This window comes from Hippopotamus amphibius, chromosome 2 (genome assembly GCF_030028045.1).
Source record: "Hippopotamus amphibius kiboko isolate mHipAmp2 chromosome 2, mHipAmp2.hap2, whole genome shotgun sequence".
NCBI classification, from domain to species: domain Eukaryota; kingdom Metazoa; phylum Chordata; class Mammalia; order Artiodactyla; family Hippopotamidae; genus Hippopotamus; species Hippopotamus amphibius.
In genome coordinates this window covers 84,274,672-84,292,512 of record NC_080187.1, presented here as the reverse complement: position 1 = coordinate 84,292,512, position 17,841 = coordinate 84,274,672, and the positions used below count along the sequence as shown (strand labels likewise).

General features: G+C 43.7%; 1 protein-coding gene across 5 annotated transcripts in view; it reads left to right on the top strand.

Moving 5' to 3' along the window:
• Positions 1 to 385: 385 nt before the first annotated feature.
• Positions 386 to 17,841, top strand: part of ACER2 (alkaline ceramidase 2) — a 77,977-nt gene continuing 60,521 nt past the window's right edge. For 3 of the 5 annotated variants that reach the window (XM_057722752.1, XM_057722751.1, XM_057722753.1), the window contains exons 1-4: positions 386 to 616; positions 9,418 to 9,532; positions 10,260 to 10,401; positions 17,658 to 17,795. In XM_057722752.1, the coding sequence (XP_057578735.1) occupies positions 509 to 616; positions 9,418 to 9,532; positions 10,260 to 10,401; positions 17,658 to 17,795 (503 nt within the window). In that variant the 5' untranslated portion in view covers positions 386 to 508. Of the gene's footprint in view, positions 617 to 1,860; positions 2,099 to 9,417; positions 9,533 to 10,259; positions 10,402 to 17,657; positions 17,796 to 17,841 lie in introns of all 5 variants that reach the window. The other 2 variants (XM_057722755.1, XM_057722754.1) reach the window with 2 other exon arrangements.

Sequence of the window (17,841 nt, the reverse complement as noted above, 5' to 3'; positions counted from 1 at the left end):
GCAAACTCTGCCCAGATTCCGTAGGGGCCGGGCCTTCCTGGGTTTCTTATTTTTAATTTTTGTCAAGGCAAGCTCTAGCACTCCTCGCGAAACTGGGGAAGGGGGCGCCTGCAAGTCTGAGCCGGAAGGTGGGCGTGGGCAGGCATGGGCAGGCCTGTCAAGCCCTTTGCCACCTGCTGGGAACAGACTTGTCTAGAGGAGAGGAGGGGACCGGTCCTTGCTTCTCCCCTCCCTTCCCCCGTGCATCCCGCCTCCGGGGTGGGCGTGGCCGGCTCAGGGTCCCGCGGGCTGCCCCAGGGGGCGGAGCCGAGGGAGGGGTCTGCGAGCCACTCACGTCCTACAGCGCAGAGCGGAGCCCCGAGAGGCAGGCCCAGGAGGCGCCACATCCGGCGCTGTCCCGTGGTGCATAAAGCCGCCGCCGCCGCTGCCACCGCCACCCTCGGTTTCCAGCAGCAGCTCTGGCCTCCTCTCGCTGCGGGAGCAGCTGCTCCAATGCCCCAGAGCGGCCATGAGCGCCCCGCACTGGTGGGACCAGCTGCGGGCTGGCAGCTCAGAAGTGGACTGGTGCGAGGACAACTACACCATCGTGCCTGCCATCGCCGAGTTCTACAACACGGTGCGGGGCAAGGGAGTGGGGATGGCAGCCGGGCTGGCGGGAGGGGGCTGTCCCCAAGCGCCGCCGCTCCTGGAGCCTGGACCTGGGTCTGTGCGTGTATCCGGGGCATTTTCGCTCCAGGGCCAGAGTCAACCCACGCCCCCTCCTCCGCGCGCCTTCCAGCTCTCCATCTGTATCCTCTCCTATCCCTATCGCTGACATCTGGGCTCATCCTCCTCCTCTGGTCATTTCATTTTGATGGCTCTATTGTCTGGTTTGGTCCCCACCCGTCCCGGAGCCGGTGCTCTGTGTCAGCCCATTCTTCCAGTTTGGGTCACTTGGGGGCGGTGAACCCGTTGGGACTACTCCCTTCCTCCCTTAGGATCTCTGTGGCGTGACGCACTTAGGTCGCATTGTGCGTTTTTACCCTGAGTACCTGCTCTAGGAGTCCGGGGAAAGAGGGAGACCTCCCGGCAGGTCGCTGGGGCGGGGCCCACTCCGAGGTTGGCGCCGCCCCACGCGTAGACCAATAATAGGTCGAGTTACTTTTGGCCAGAATTAAGTTAATTACTACGAGTTCTTATTTCCTTGCTTTTAGTACGGAGTCTCATACCAGCTCCAAGCTCAGCTCCCCCAGGCCTGTGAACTCTCCAGTTATTAAGCCTGGGAAGTGAAAGGGAAATGTGGGAGTGACCATATGCGTGTTTTCTGGACTTGCCTAGGTCTCTAAGATGTGGGCAAGAGGAAACTTCCCCAAGGCAGAATCCTGTGTGTTTTTAGTCTTTCTGGGAGGGAAAGGCTGCAGTTGGGCAGGAAATGCCTCTTCTTTTTTGCTATGCCCATGCCTCAGGATTCTGGTACTAAAGGTGAGACTTTGCATGGTCATTTCTGTGGCTTATTTTTTCACTGCCCTAACATGGGAAACAGGAACTCCTGATTTAAGAGTCATTGTGAATTTGAGGTTGTTCGTTAGGATTTTCCCCTTAGATTTGCTAGAGACAATGTCCTTGGCTTGAGTCAAAGACTTATTGCCTGGAAGTCTCTCCCATGAGCTAGTCTCCATCCTTCTATTCATTGATGAGGAAACAGCTCTTGAGAGGGGAGCTGCCCTGCCCTCATTTCTGGCTTGGCTGGGGCCACAATCCAGAGCCTGTACTCTCCCTCCTCTCAGTGCTGAAATCTGTGGCTGCCCTCCCAGCAACATTCCTGCTTCTTTAATGACTGGGTTAATTCCTCAAGGAAACCTGGCCCTCTGCTGCCCCTAGATGCTGTGACAGATGCAGTCCGTGGAGGTGGCCACCCTTCACCAGTCGTAGAGCCTGTTTCAGAGCATGCCGTCAGGTGTGGACAGGTGCCCACAGAGGATGAGCTGGTGCAGGGCTGGGTGTTTTCAACAGCAGTAACTGAGATTCTCCATTTGGAAGTGGAGAGTACTACTAAGGATTTCACCAGAGTTAAAGAAGAAATGACAGCTTGCGGACAGGTTCTCACACACCCAGCAAGGTAGTTATCTGTGGAGTCTGAGGCCAGCAGAGTCAGGCCTGGTTATTTGGCCCAAAAAGTTAGTGTATAACTGCTCTGAGTCTGCCTTGAAAAGCCCCAGAGTGCTGGATAAGGGGCGGGGGAAGCTTATTTTGTCTTCGTTTGTAATCTAGTCCCATTAGAGCTGTTACGCAGCAAGCGCCGAAGGCTTTTTTAGAAATGAGCTGTTGATCTTCAGCTGCAGCGTCTGTGGCTGATTAGCTCTGCTGGTCTGCCTGACAAACCTTATTCTTTGAAATACTTGTAAACCGCAGAATTTGCTTTAGGGTCTCAGAGAAGTAGTTGGGCATCAAACTTTGTAGAGTGTAGGTCCAAAGAGTTTAGCAAAAAACATTTTCTTCTCTTCTTCCCACGTCCTAGTTATCTTCTGATCCTTGTCACAGGACAAACCCATGCTTATCTTACTCCTGTGTTAAGAACAGTGAGCTCTTACGTGGAGATAAACATCTCATTCAATCGTCATAGTAATGCAGCACGCCTAATTATCCATTTTACAAGGAAATGATAATCATTACTAATTTTGAGAAAGCAAATTTAAGGAATAAAGATGTAAAATCAGGAGAAGACTGGGAGGGGATGTGGGACCTCCTTGATGGGTCTTGGCGGTAGCGCAGCACTTCTACAACTTCAGTCACTCCTGGCTACTGCCAGTTGTTGGCTATGTGTTGAAGCTCTGCTGGGTACTCTGCAGTCACCCTCAGTAGTGGGTGCTTTTATTACATCCATTTGATAAAGGAGGAAACTAGGGCCTAGTTAGATTGTGCAACTTGCTAAGGTCAAGAAAATGGCAGAACTAGAGTTAGAACTTGGATGGTCCATTTGACCCTACTAAGATTCTGCTCTTGAAGATGCAAATGCCATTGTAGCTACTTTAGACTTATTTGTTTAGCATAGTGCAGGTATTTATTATTCAGTCATTCTTTAACTTAAAACTCCTACATTGGGACCATTTTGGTCTCTAGGCTAATCATGGTGTTTGATATGGGAAAAAAGTTTTGTTTAAGGTAGCTTTTTTTTTTTTTGGCCATGTCGTGTGGCATGAGGGACCTTAGTTCCCCCACCAGGGATCGAACCTGGGCCTCCTGCAATGGAAGCAGAACCTTAACCACTGGACTGCCAGGGAAGTCCCTTAACAGCAGTTTTTGCTATTGTTGTTTATTATAAAAGTAACAACACGATCATGGTAAAAAATATCAAGTTATAAAGAGAAAAATATCCTTTCTTCTGTATCTTTTCAGACATTTTATAAGCATGCAAAAAACACATGTATTTATGCGAACATTTAAAATATATGTGAAACATGTATATACACATCACAACCCAACTGAGATCATACTACAGAAACTCTTCTGCACCTTGGTTTTTTCATTTAATTTGTCTTGAAGATAATCCCATATTCGATCATATAGAATTATCTTCCTCTTTACAATGTATTTAATTTAATGTATATATTTAATGTATTCCATTTAATGGATTGACGATAGTTTATTAAACCAGTCAGTTCATTATTGGTGGACATTTAGGGCAGCCTCTGTTTATTGTTTTCATTTTGGTTTCTGAACGGTGATGCAATGAATATCCTCAAATAGGCATCTGGATGTACTTTTCCAAGTACTAATTCTAGATGGGAAATTGCTGTGTCGAGGGGAGTATTTACTTCGAAGGCTGATAATGGTTGCTTAATGGTCCACCAGAGAGAGCACTCTGACCTGTGTTCCCACTGGCGAGCTTTGGGAATACAGAGCATTTTGCTTTTGGTCCCCACAGATCTCCATTGCCTCAAATCTTGTCATCATCCTTTGCATCAGCCAAGCCCAAATATCTCTTCCGAGAACACATCATGCCCTTCCACAGCCTTTTGCTTATGTTCATTTTGTACTGTTTCTTCTAAATACAAGTTTTATTGAAATGAGTTCCTTTTTATGTTTTAAGTTTTAAGGCGCAGTCACACTAAAGAGAAAAACTCCAGACCTGGCAGCTTTGGAGGAAAGGCGGGGTTTGCCTTTTAATTACTGAGCTTTGCCTTCAGGAATTCTGTTGGGGATTCAGGGGGAGAGAAGGAAATCAACTGGTACTGGAAAAAAAGCCTTGAAGCAAAATATATACCTAAAATCAGCCTATGATCTGTCACCTCTAATCAGCTCTGCCCTCAATCATCAAGATAAGTAGAGTTCTCTTTATATGATAAAGCCCGCATCCCACTATCTGTAGAGCAGAGTTATCTATCAGCCAATCTATCAGTCTCTCTATCCATCCACCCATTCATCCATCCATCCATCCATCCATCCATCCACCCATCCATCCATCCATCCATTTGCTGGGCAACTGTGTGCCTGTCTCAGAGACCACACCTGCAGACAGTCATCTGGGTGGTGAGGATGTACTGTGGGAGGTGGGGTGGGGGGATTTTGCAGGAAGGCTTCTGGGTCAGGTGACCAACTTGTCCTAGTTAGCCTGGAACTTTCCCATTCTTAAAACTGAAAGTCCCACATCCTGGGAACCCTTCTCAGTGCCAGGCATACCAGGACAGTTGGTCATCCCAGAGGCAGAAAGGGAGCAATGGAATGGATAGTTAGGAATCTGCATATGATTAAAATACATAGATAGTCTACTCAGCGGGACTAATGCCCCTTAGCTTTTTATGAACCTGCTGTTCAGAAAAACTTACAGCCTATTGCTTTGTCAGTATTTACCCTCTGTCTGGGAAAGTGCACAATCACATGTGTCAGGATGTGATTGCAGTGTGTTCCTGAGATTATTTTGGTGCAAATGGCTGGTAGGAATTCATAGAATGAGGAACTTTCTAAGGAAATAATAAACTTTAAAATTGTGGTTTCCTTTTAATTAAAAAAAAAAATCTGTTCTGCAGGCATTAAACAAACCAATTCTCTGAAGGATAATGCAACAATAGGCTTTAAAAAATACCCCTTGGCTGAACTATTCAACTTTAGTGACCTACACAACTTTGAGGGGAAGTTTCATTTCTCAGTAGAGATGGAGCCATTGAATCTGTCTTTTAACAACGACTTGTTTGCTTTTCCGTATTTCTTTAGGAGTTCCTTCCTCTTTTTGTCTTGGGGATTGTCTCCCTCTAATTTGGTCTTTTCCTTTTCATAGATTGTTGTCTTTTTAATTGTTAAAAAATTTTTTTTTGGCTGCACTGTGTGGCATGTGGGATCTTAGTTCCCCCACTGGGGATCAAACCCATGTTCCCTGCACAGGAAGGGTGAAGTTTTAACCACTGGATTGCCAGGGAAGTCCCCATAGATTGATGTCTTTGAAAGACATGGTGGACCAGCAGGCATTGATAGATGGACTATGCAGAAGCAATAATGTGATTTCAGTGTTATTTGGGACTATCATGCAAAATGGTGCTTCTAAATTGAACTCCCTAATATGGGCATTAAAAATATTTGTTATCAACTTTATTGCAGGTGTAATAAATGACCTCATGTTTTTGTGACCAGTGTGTAAGGATATTTAAAAGTAATTATTGTGTACATTGCTAATGGTAACATAGATTGAAGAAGCCTTTTAAAGTACAGCTTGGCCATAGATAGTTCACTTGGCTGAAGCAAAGGAGATTGAGAGGACTTGAGGCAATGAACATATACAGTCAGCCCTCCTTATCCGTGACTCTGTATCTGCAGATTCAATCAACTGTGGATTGAAAATATTTGGAAAAAAAATTCCAGAAGGTTCCAGAAAGCGAAACTTGAATTGCTGTATACTGGCAACTGTTTACATGGCATTTACATTGTATTTATAGCTATTTACATAGCATTTACACTGTGTTAGGTATTATATGTAATCTAGAGATGATTTAAAGTATACAGGAGGATGTGTGTATGTTATATGCAAATGTTATGCCATTTTATATAAAGAGACTTGAGCATCTAGGTGAGTTTGGTACCTGAGGGGGTCCTGGAACCAATCCCCCACGGATGCCGAGGGACAACGGTACTGGCGTAAAAAGCTGTGTTATATTTATTCCCTGGCATTGTAGGTGGGGCTGCAAATCAGTGTGCCTCCCACTGGGGAGTGGCTCAGTAAACTGCTGCCATCTGCAGCGCTTGCAGCAAGTGTGGTAAATCTCTATGAACTAAGATGAGAAGATTTGCAGGGCATATTGCTGAATGAGAGAGAATAGGAAGTTGCAGGATGATAGTGTTGCCATATGTGATATATGTGTATTCACGTAAATGCAAAGAAATTGAGGATTATGAATCTGAGAAGAGTGGGGCTCTCCAGGGAGGAGGATAGAAATGAAGATTTCAGCTTTGTAATGTATTTGTTTTCTTACACGGAGAACACATTCACATACATGAAAGGAGAAAGTTACATATGGTATAACAATTCCATTTTTCTCCTCCTTCTTCCCTTTCCCCTCCTTTATTCCCCCTACCTCTATGTTTAACAAAAAAGAGAGCCATGTTTAAATCACATGAAGGTCATAGGTCCACAGTGTGTGATGCAATTCAGAATTGTTAGATGCCCATTAAGGCATGAAGCCAAAGGGGTCAGAATGTGGTTGGGTGGGTTGGAGGTGAAAAAAAATCAGCTCTGGGCAGTGGAAGGAACAGCTAGATGCTGGCCCCAGCTCTGTGGGTGATTGCCTCTCTGACCTTGGCCAACCTGGGAGCCTTTCTGGGCCCTTAATTTCATCCCCTTATAAAACAAGGGATGGTCTTTAAAATCTCTCATTTAACTCTTAAAGATTTCTTTCTTTCTTTCTTTTGTTCTTTTTAAGATCTCTAATTCTTTACATAATTCCAAGGAAAGTTAAAGGCTGTGATAACATGTAGACCCTTGTCCTGATTCTTCCTTATCTGCTTCTTAGTAAATGAGAGTTAACTGTATTTCCAAGTCTGGAGACTGCGTACCACGGGACAGCTGAGGCCATTTATCCAGATTCTCTCCCAGGGTCACCAGGAGCTCAAAGGGCTCTTAAGGAGGAGAGAGAAAAAGGTGCCCATCAGAATGGGCCAGCTAGAACAAGGGACTCCCTTCTCCAGGAGGATGCAGCCCCGTGAGGGATTTCAGTCTTGAACTTTAACCAAAGGCAGCAGCCTCGCGCCTATCCCACCCCTGACAAAAGGTCTTGTTCATTCTTTACTGCTCTCTCACTCCATCCTTATCCCCTTTCGAAAGACTGTGTCATTCCCATCCCCTCTTGTTGCCAGGTGGTGACTGAGGCGTGTGTTGGCTGCTGTCGTTGCCAGTTCCTCCCTGTACTATGCCTCCAGTTCTGGAGTTTGCTGATGCATCTTGTTGAGTTGTGCACCAGTGTGATTTCCTAGGTCTGGAAAAGTCCTTCTGCCCTGGCTCCTTCCAGTTAGTTCAGATACCCACACTCATGGTTCCTTTGCGACCCCCTCTGTGTTGTCCAACATGGGTGACCAGTCTTTTCTTTTTGAAAGTCCCCATGTGCTTGGCTTTCCAGACCTCACCTGCCCCATCCTCCTATCCCTGAAAGGTTTTAGGCTTTTTTGACCCCTCCCCGACTCCTTCCTCAAGGGTGCTGTTCATTTAGACCCAGCTGTTGTCTAAACATTCTGCGAGTTTCCTCTGTGTGCACAGGCCTTTACAGGGAGCTCCCCACTCCTCAATTAGAGGTGACACTTTAAAAAAAGCTGAATATCCCTACCACTGCATATCTTCTAGGATGGCCTTAATTAAACAAACAATGCAAATAAAAATCTCAGAAAATAACGAGTGTGGGCAAGGATGTGAAAAAATTAGACATTGCTGGTAGGAATGTAAAATGGTTCAACCACTGTTTTGTGGTTTCTCAGTAAGTTAAACATAGAATTACCATATGATCCAGCAATGTCAGCCTGGGGATATATCTCAAAGAATTGAAAACAAGTGCTCAAAACCTTGTACACGAATGTTCACAGCAGCACTACTTACTGTCTGTTAATAGATGGACATTAGATAAACAAAATGTGGTGTCCATACAATGGAATATTATTCATCCATAAAAAGGAAGTATTGCTACATGCTACAGTGCAGATGAACCTCAAAACCATGAGGCTGAGTGAAAGAAGCCAGACACAAAAGGTTGTTTATTGTATGATTCCACTCTTATGAACTATCCAGAATAGGTAAATTCATGGAGACAGAAGGCAGATTAGTGGTTGCCAGGGGCTGGGGGAGGGGAGAATGGGGAGTGACCGCTTAATGGATATAGGTTTCTTTTCGGAGTGGTGAAAACATTTTAGAACTAGATAGAGGTGATAGTTGCACATTACAAATGTGTTAACTGCCACCGAACTGTGTATACTCTAAAATGGTTAATTTTGTGTTATGTGAGTTTTACTCAATTTTTTAAAATCTGGAAAAAAAAAGAATTGGCTGTGACTCCCCCTGGTGGGGGCGGGGCAGGAGAAAAGAGCGGAGACAACAAAGAAATTAAAAAAATTAGAGGTTAAAAAAGAAAAATTCGAGGTGAGATCCTAGAGTTAGGCTGTCCAGTCTGGTATTTTAAAAAGCCAAATGCCCTGTGGAGAGGTAATAGATGCAAATCCATACTAAAGTCTGAAAGATAAAATGATAGCATTTTGAAGCTAGGAAGGAAGGAACTTACAAATATGATCTTTACCTAAAAGTAGGTTTTGATTAGGGTGAGAAAGCTGACAAGGGTGACACAGGGGAAATGAGGAGGAATCCTGCCTTCCTGTGGGCCGAGGGCCTGGCTGGCAGAAAATTATTGGGGGCTAGAACAAGTTTAGTTCTTCTCATTTTTCATTAAAATTTATTTTTTACCATTGGTTAGTGCAGGCCTTATCTTTAAAAATGATCATGCAAGTAAATTAGGATGCTTCATAATTGATCTGTGCAGAAAAAGAATGAGTCATTGGTGGGATGAATTGGGAGATTGGGATCCATATATACATTATTAATAAGAAAAAAATATCAAATTGTACACTTTAAATATATGCAGTTTATTGTATGTCAATTGTATCTCAATAAAAGTTCTTGAAAAAAAAAAAGAAGAATGAGTCATTGGTTTTTCAAATCAAGAGAGGGCCCTGCGCAGCTTTCACAGATGGCAGTGTTTCTATAGCTGTTCCTATGATCAAAGAGGTGGGAAGGAGCCCCCTAAAGGGTTTTAATAAAGAAATTGTTTAAGTTTTCCTGGCTGTGCAATTGCAGTTAAAAAAAGACGTATGGCCACATTCATCTCCATTTACAAAGGACGTACTTTGAACTAGCTGCTTTATTTTTTGCCCTTTTACTTAATATTCATCTTTTTGTTTTACATTTCCTACCCCCAGATCAGCAACGCCTTGTTTTTCATTTTACCGCCCATCTGCATGTGCTTGTTTCGTCAGTATGCAACATGCTTCAACAGTGGCATCTACTTAATATGGACTCTCTTAGTTGTAGTGGGTAAGTGGATTCGTTTGCGAGCATGGGCTGACGGGAGGAAATGGAATTCTGCACACTCCCTGACCCCTTTGAACATTATGTTTTGTAAACCAAAGTCACTCTGACGTCTTAGCAAACTTTTATGTTGTTTACTAGACGCCAAAAGGAGGACTCTTTTGAATGTGGGCTTGATAACCAGGGTGACTGTAATTATCACAATTGCATTTGAGGGTGCATTTATGTAATAGCTATGGGTGTTGTGCCAGTGCAGTTTTCTGTGAACTTCTGAAGAAAGTCATGTGAAACAATTGAAGTCTGGACTAATGGACTAAAATTAAAAAAACAAAAAAAACCCAAATTCTAGATATTTGATCCTTCATTATTCTGGGAAATACTTGTGTAATTTTCATTTCCTTCCACAGGCAGATTGGGAATTCTTAACAGTGAGAGAATGTTGACTTTTATTCACTTCCTGTTCCCATGAAGGCTCAGTGGATGAAGACAGAGTGTGTTTGTGGGGTTATTAAAGTTCTGATGTGCTGGTGTTTGGGCCTTACTTCAAATCCTCTTTCTAGACTTGAAGTCTGCATGCCTAGGTGGTGTGAGTTTCTTCCTTCAGCTTCTTTTCTCAGAGAGCTAGAGCAACCTGGTCATTGCTGTTTGTGAGAGGGCTGTCCTTAAGCAGTGTATTGAATTTGTGAGTCTGTTCTTCTATTTGACTTTTTTTTATTGTTGTAATTGATTCTAGGAATTGGATCTGTCTACTTCCATGCAACCCTTAGTTTCCTGGGTCAGATGCTTGATGAACTTGCCATCCTTTGGGTTCTGATGTGTGCTCTGGCCATGTGGTTCCCCAGAAGGTATCTACCAAAGATCTTTCGGAATGACAGGTAAGCTTGTACTAAAATTTTGCAGTTACTGCTAGGTATGGTACCCAATATAACAATGTGTAATGTATATCAAGAAAAATCACACCCTATTGAGTCTAATCTAGTGATGAGCTTATCATATACTTCTTTAATATCCACTGATTATACTGTCAGACCAAAAACAAACTGCCAGATAAAAAAGAATTTTAATACACTTGGGGAAGAAGTTATCTGACATTAGGGACAAAAAGTCAAATATCTCCCTTATTGATTCTAGCAAAACTAGAAGGATTTTCAGTAGAGGAGAAAATACTGAATGGTTGTTCAAAGACCTTTGATTTCCTGCTAGAATATTTCCTTGAGTCCCACCCAGCTCCACTAGTCTTGAATGTTTACAGTAGAATCCACACAGGTATTTGTTCTTGGAGCTATAACTACTATCGTATTCAAATTGCATCGGTTTTGCTTCTGATGAGAGCTACACACCAACACACACACACACCCCCCCTGCAAGCTGGAAACCCAGAATTTCAGGAAGGGATGCATTTTAATCTCCATTGTCTTACTCTTATATGGTTATTTATCTGGTAAATATTTTTTGGATGCTTACTAATTACTATGACGTTTTCTAGGCACTAGGATATAACAGCAAACAAACCAGCAACGTCTCTGCCCTTGATGAGCTTACACTGAAGTTGGGGAGATTGTGAATCAACAAACACACACATAAATAATGTAATGTTAGGGTGTGAGAGCGCTGTGATGAACAGTGAGGCTGGTAAGGGGGTAGTGGTGTCTGGGGGTACTGATTTAGAGGCTGGTCAGAGAAGGTCTTTCTGAGGCACTCCTGTTAATATCTGGAGTAACCGGAGAGAGCCAGCATCACAAAGCGGAGAAATTCTCTCAGAACACATCACTCATACATTTCTCTGTACACACTGTATTTTGTTTATATATATATATATATATATATATATATATATGGATAAATAATCTAGAAATATGGTTTCAATTTAGCAAGCTGTATGTGCCCAGGGAAGAGCTATACCAGGAAAATAAAAGAGTTCATTACAGTTTTCCTGGTACCCTGAGTGGGAAGAGAAGTGACACAGCTATTAGAGATGCAGGCTGTTCTCTATGGATGGAGGTGGAGGAACATCCATGAAACACGCTGACTGCAGAAAGCCCACTGGAGTGTGTAACATCCTAATTTTAGAATGAATGAAGCCTCTTTTTGAGTGAATGTCTTTGTATATGCACAAACGTGCCTGGGAGGATGAGGACAGCAACTACTGCCATCGGCTATTCTTAGGAATGGGTGGAGAGAGCACTTTCACTTTTACCTTTAATCTGTACTATTTTACAATTTTTTTTTTTTACGAAGAGCACACATTAGTTTTTAATCCTAAAAAAATGTATTATTAAATGAGGTGGGGAGAAAACGTACTTTATTTACTTATTGGCCACACCACCATGTGGCTTGCGGGATCTTAGTTCCCTGACCAGGGATTGAATCTGGGCCCCAGCAGTGAAAGCACTGAGTCCTAACCACTGGATCACCAAGAAACTCCCAAGAAAACATACTTTATATGCATTAGCTGTACAGTCTTCATTCTGGGCAGCAAAATTTGAATTCCACAGTATTATCTCTAAATACCATTGAGCAGATGGAAGTATCTTGAAGAAGTTTACTTATCTAAAAGTTCTTAAAACAAACAAACAGAAAAACAGAACAAAAATATGCTGCTGTGATTTATGTCAAAAAAATTTTACTTATCAAAAACTGAGATGGGGTGGGGGGTTGGAGAGAGAGAGAGAGCACATAGCTCTTTATAAATAGAAGTGAAAAGGAGGGTGTTCCTGGTCTTAGATGAAATATGGTCTTCATCGTGCTGAGACCTTCTCTGGAATGGAGGACGTGTACTTTAGAAACTGAAAATAGCCTAAGCCAACCTGCTGTGTTTCAGTCGTGTGTCTTGTTTCCTTGTTCAGCTTCAGGAGAATGACTGGGGGGTGATCAGAAAGCCTTGGGAAGGCAGAAATAGAGACACAGATGTAGAGAACAAACATATGGACATTAAGTGGGGAAAGCGGGTGGTGGGGGGAGTTGGGGGGGATGAATTGGGAGATTAGGATTGCCATATATACATTACTAATAAGAAAAAAATATCAAATTGTACACTTTAAATATATGCAGTTTATTGTATGTCAATTGTATCTCAATAAAAGTTCTTAAAGAAAAAAAAAAAAGGAAAGCCTTGGCAGATGAGGCAGGGGTAAGGGCAAGGGTGGAGGTAGATGCCACTTTGCACGGGCACGTGGTAGCTTGGCCATGGGGACTTTTGGCCTCTGCCTGAGAAACACACCCCTTACCTTTTGGCTTTTCCTGTGGTCTCAGAAGGTGCCCACCAGTCACCTCCATGCTGTCCCTGAGCGCACGTGCATTAGGTTGAGAGCTGAGGAACCACTGTGCTCTTAGATCTGATTGTTCAAGTCTTGGGGTCTGAGTGAGAAGCTGACAAAATGGAAATAAGAGTTTTCTTTGTTTGTGGCGCTCTGGAGGCCTGGATTTGAAATTCCACCAGACAGTTTTTAATGTGTTCATGATAGAGAATCTTTTTCTTGTTACTTGGTGGGTGCAGGAGAGAAGAAAATGGGGCAATGCTGTAGTAATGAAAAGTTCCTGGCTTCAATAATGAAACACATTTTGCGGCAGGGAGGTCTGTGACCAGCCGGCACTTTTCCATCGCCAGCACTCTGCAGCGTTTCTCTGGGGAAGGAAGATGTGACCTCTGTGTGTTCAGTTTGGGGAGAGTCCTTTGGAGGCACTGAGCACCCTATATGTCTGTAGCCCTGGCTTTGGAGACCGCCTGGGTTTCATTCCTAGCTTCCCTATTTACACACTGTATAACGTGCCTTGACTCTTCTTTGTTTCCTCATCTGTAGAATTAGGTGCCTAATGGTGTTCGCCTCAGGGTTCTTGTGAGATGCTCCTGCAGAGCACTTCGTAGGGTGCTAAGAACACGGTGAGCGCCTCCGTCAGGGTTAGCTTTCCTCATCACCGACGGCACATGGGGACTTCTGGCCGGCATTTCTGAGAGACGCACACCAATTAAAGGAGAGGGTTAACACTGATTATTTTAATGAACAAAGAAAGGAAAGGTGCATGTTACAGGAAAGGTAGCTCACTATAAATAAGGATTTCCGCTCTGCTGGCCTTCAATTTGCCAAGAAGGAGAGCAAGAAGGCAAGAAGGCCGAACCTCTTTGTGTGGGCTTCACCGCCCGTGACGGGGGGGGGACAGGCGGCAGCTCTGCTGTGGAATGGCAGGCCAGACCAAAGATGCCAGGGCAAAACCAGGAGTTCTGGAGCCTGGGGATTTTGTGGTTTTGTTGCCTGAATTTACGTGATGGTTAACATTTATCTCCCTTCAACCCCGCCCCCCCTTTTTGTGGGGGGGTGATTTAGACTTTACTGGAATATTTCTAAAAACCTATTAGGAGTCGTCCTAGTGTGAGATTTCTGGAGCAGAGAGGGGAGAATGTTGCCTAAGTGACTTTGGAGCAGACAAATAACGGATTTCAGTAACAATCCACCTTTTCTTTTTAAAGCTCTGATACCTCATTTTGCCCATCTGTAAAGTGAAGATAGTAAAAGCATCTACCTTAGGGGGTGAGAAATATATGGGAAAATCATATAAAGTGTATAGTGTAATGTCTCTTACAGAGTACAGACTCACTAAATGCTAGCGGTTATTATGGATAGCTAACACGGGTCGCTGTTTTGAGGATAAAAGTATCTAGAATAGCAGGGAGATTAGTAAAGTTCATATGTAAATGGAAATAATTGGTGGGATTTTTTTAAAAAGAGCCGTCTTTCATCTTGCCTAGAATGTCTGAAGAATTGTCAGGATATACACTCAACTGTTGATAGTTATTAATGATTTGACATTTTTGTTTTGAGAAAAAAACAATAACTGTTGTAGGCTAATTGTGTCCATTTTCTAAAGAATTTATCCTGCTGTGGTTTTCATGATGTTGCGTCTACAAATTCTAGGGACAGCCCTCACTTTATGATCTGCTTTGCTTTTTGAATCCTGAATAGTAAGGTTGCAGGCTGGGGTCTGCCTGTCCTGCTCTCTCTCTGCCTGGATGACTTGGGGTCAGCATTTTAGACTCTCTGGGCCATATTAGTTCCTTACTTAGAAAATAACAGGGGTGGACCTTCCAGGACCAAATGCTGGAGTCCGGTGAATATCAGGGGCTTGTTCTAAATAGGTTATATTTTAGTCCTAAAGTGGAGTTGAAAGCAGTGGACCTTAGCCAGGGACATTTCTATCCCATGCAGGCCATCTGGGATGTTTTTGGTGGTCCCAGTGATGGGAGGTTTTATCATCCATAAATTCCATTTCACTTCAGAAGAGTAAAGGGGGTATTACCAAACTTTTGGTATAAAAAAAGGGCTCAGGGACTTCCCTGGTAGTCCAGTGGTTAAGACTCTGTGCTTCCACTGCAGGGGGCATGGGTTTGATCCCTGGTTGGGGAGCTAAGATCCTGCATGCCTCATGGCACGGCCAAAAAATAAAAAAAATAAAAAAGCAGCTCAGGGCCTGATAGGGTTGAAAATCATTGCTTTAAATGGTAGCTAATGATAACAACAGTAACAGCTTTATTATAATAATAAGATGATGATGATCCTGGGTTGCTGTATTTTAGTTTGGGGAATACAGGAACAAGGAGTGCTAAGGGTTCCCTGACCTTATATTCAGTTTGAGCCCATGATGGGCTGGAAAGTTGAAAACAGGACCAGAGGCCACAGTAGGGGTTGTTTAGAAAACACCCGACGGGGGCCCCTTGCTTCCTGGATATTTCCAGCTCTCTCTGTCCCCAGGGCCTCTGGTGACTCTGGGGTCGGCTGGTGACCTCTGTTGACTTCTGCTGGTTGCAGAATCGTGCATTCACATGATGTCCTTGTTGGTTAAGCCGCCTTCCAGAAGCACATTCCTCCAGGCCCTCTGGGGAGTGATAGGGAGGTGTCTGCCCTTGTTCCCCTTAAAGAAAGCATGTTTCATCAAGCTTGTTGCCTTTGAACTCTCTGGCAGGACTATGTAGAGCCTTTGCTGATTGCAGCACCAGCTCAGTCAGCTTTTCCCTGCATGTGATATTGTCAACAATAATATTATTTAAAATAACATTTATTCTCAAAACGATGGTCAAGATAACAGAAATAATGGATTTTATTAGCACACACCATGTACTAGGCACTGTGTTGAGTGCTTTAACGCTTGTAAAAACACCCTGGGGCAGGTATCTTGATTTCCACATGGAAAGCTTGAAGCTTGGGGAGTTTAGTGACTTGCCAAAGATCCTACAGCTGCTAAGTGATGAAGGCAGAATGTGAACATACGTGCGTCTCATCTTGCTCTGTGTCCTGTGTCCGAGTCCTCAACCATTGGATACAGGGACGTGATACAGTTTGGAAGTATCTGATTATGTGTTTATCCAATCTAAAAGGCCACAAAGACTTGTGGTGACACAGAACCTCAAACCCAGTGATAGAGTTACTGTGGGTCCCCAAGGGCCATATGCGTGGTGGGGACTGGGGGCTGTGTGACACTGCTGTCCTCGGCTGAGCCGCAGACTTTTATCTGGTGGCTGAAGGATGCTGGCCAAGGCTGGGAGAAAAACATGTTTCTGCCGAAGATTTGCTGCCTGGATCCTTTCCCATGTACATATATTTTCCCTCTGGTTGAAGTTCAGGGCTGCAATTCCTGTTCATTCCAGTCAGAAAGTTGGCAGCTTGATCAATGATTTCCTGTGCCTTGATGATAAATGGTTTTCCTTTTTACATTTGTATTTTGAAGGTTTCAATGCACCTTGTTTTCTTTATAATGGAATTTCATTCAAATTAGCTTCCTAACTGTGACCCTTTCCAGGGCTCTTGGCCAAAGTAAATTGTGCTAATGAGGAGTAACAGAAACTTCAGGAAAATCATGCGCCCCTAAATTTGTCATGGATGTGGCCTTTGAGATCATCTAGTCCAGACTAGGTAGGAAATTTATAGATAAGGAAATGGAGTCCCAGGGAGAGAAGAAGGAGCGTGTCCAGGGTCACGTCGCCACTTCTAGCTCTTTCTACCAAAAGCACCTTCACTGACGGGTGTAAGGATGGTGTCAATTATTTTTCCAAGATTTGTCATGTCAAAAACTTAACACAAAATACTAGACTGGATTGTCAGTAAATACAGACAATAGAATTTTAGACTTTTGTGTGCTGGACACATAGGGCATTTTTTCCTTTTAATCTAGGAAGTTTTATGGTTTGTAAATAGTCTCTGTTTTTCTTATAAAAGTCATACAAGTTCACCTTGTAGAACAGGGGTTGGCAGACTAATTCTTCGGCCACATGGGCCCTTTGCCTGTTTTTGCAAATCAAGTTTTATTGGTGCACAGCCATGCCTGTTCGCTTACTTATTTTTTTTTTAAAGTAAATTAACATGAACTTTTTTTTATTGAAGCTTCTATCACTACATCTTTTTATTTATTTATTTATTTATTTATTTGTTGGCTGTGTTGGGTCTTTGTTGCTGCGTGTGGGGTTTCTCTAGTTGCAGTGAGTGGGGGCTACTCTTCGTTGCCGTGTGCAGGCTCCTCACTGCCATGGCTTCTCTTGTTGTGGAGCATGGGCTCTAGGTGTGTGAGCTTCAGTAGTTGCGGCACATGGGCTCAATAGTTGTGGTGCACGGGCTTCGTTGCTCCACGGCATGTGGGATCTTCCTGGAGCAGGGATCGAACCCATGTCCCCTGCACTGGCAGGCGGATTCTTAACCACTGTGCCACCTAGGAAGCCCCTGTTCGCTTACTTATTGTCCATAGTGGCAGAGTTGAGTAGCTGTGGCCGAGACCCTATGACCTGCAAAACCTAAAATATTTACTATCTGACCCTTTACAGAAAGAGTTTGTCCAATCATGCTGTGAAACATCTGAAAAAAAAAAAATACAGAAAAGTACTGCTAAAAAAAAATCAAGTATTCATATCTTACCCTCAGGGACTTAGGTTGATTCTGATTTTACCATTTTCATGGTTAAATTGTTTCCTAAGGACAAATTCCTAGAATAACTGCGCCAGTGCACGAGAATGGTTTTTGGGCTCCTGGTACTTAGTGCGGAATGTCTTTTGAGCTTGCCCTCCCATCAGCAGTGCCTGCACTCTGCTAACATTCAACAAACAAACACGACCTCCTTTGCTTATGGATTTGGTTTGCTTTCACCCACGTAGGGGCAGGTTCAAGGCGGTGGTCTGCATCCTGTCTGCAGTTACAACATGCCTGGCGTTTGTCAAGCCTGCCATCAACAACATCTCTCTGATGACCCTGGGGGTTCCTTGCACGGCGCTGCTCATTGCCGAGCTAAGGAGGTGGGTGCCGGTCTTCCTGCCTGGCCCTGAGGCTGTCCCTGGGATG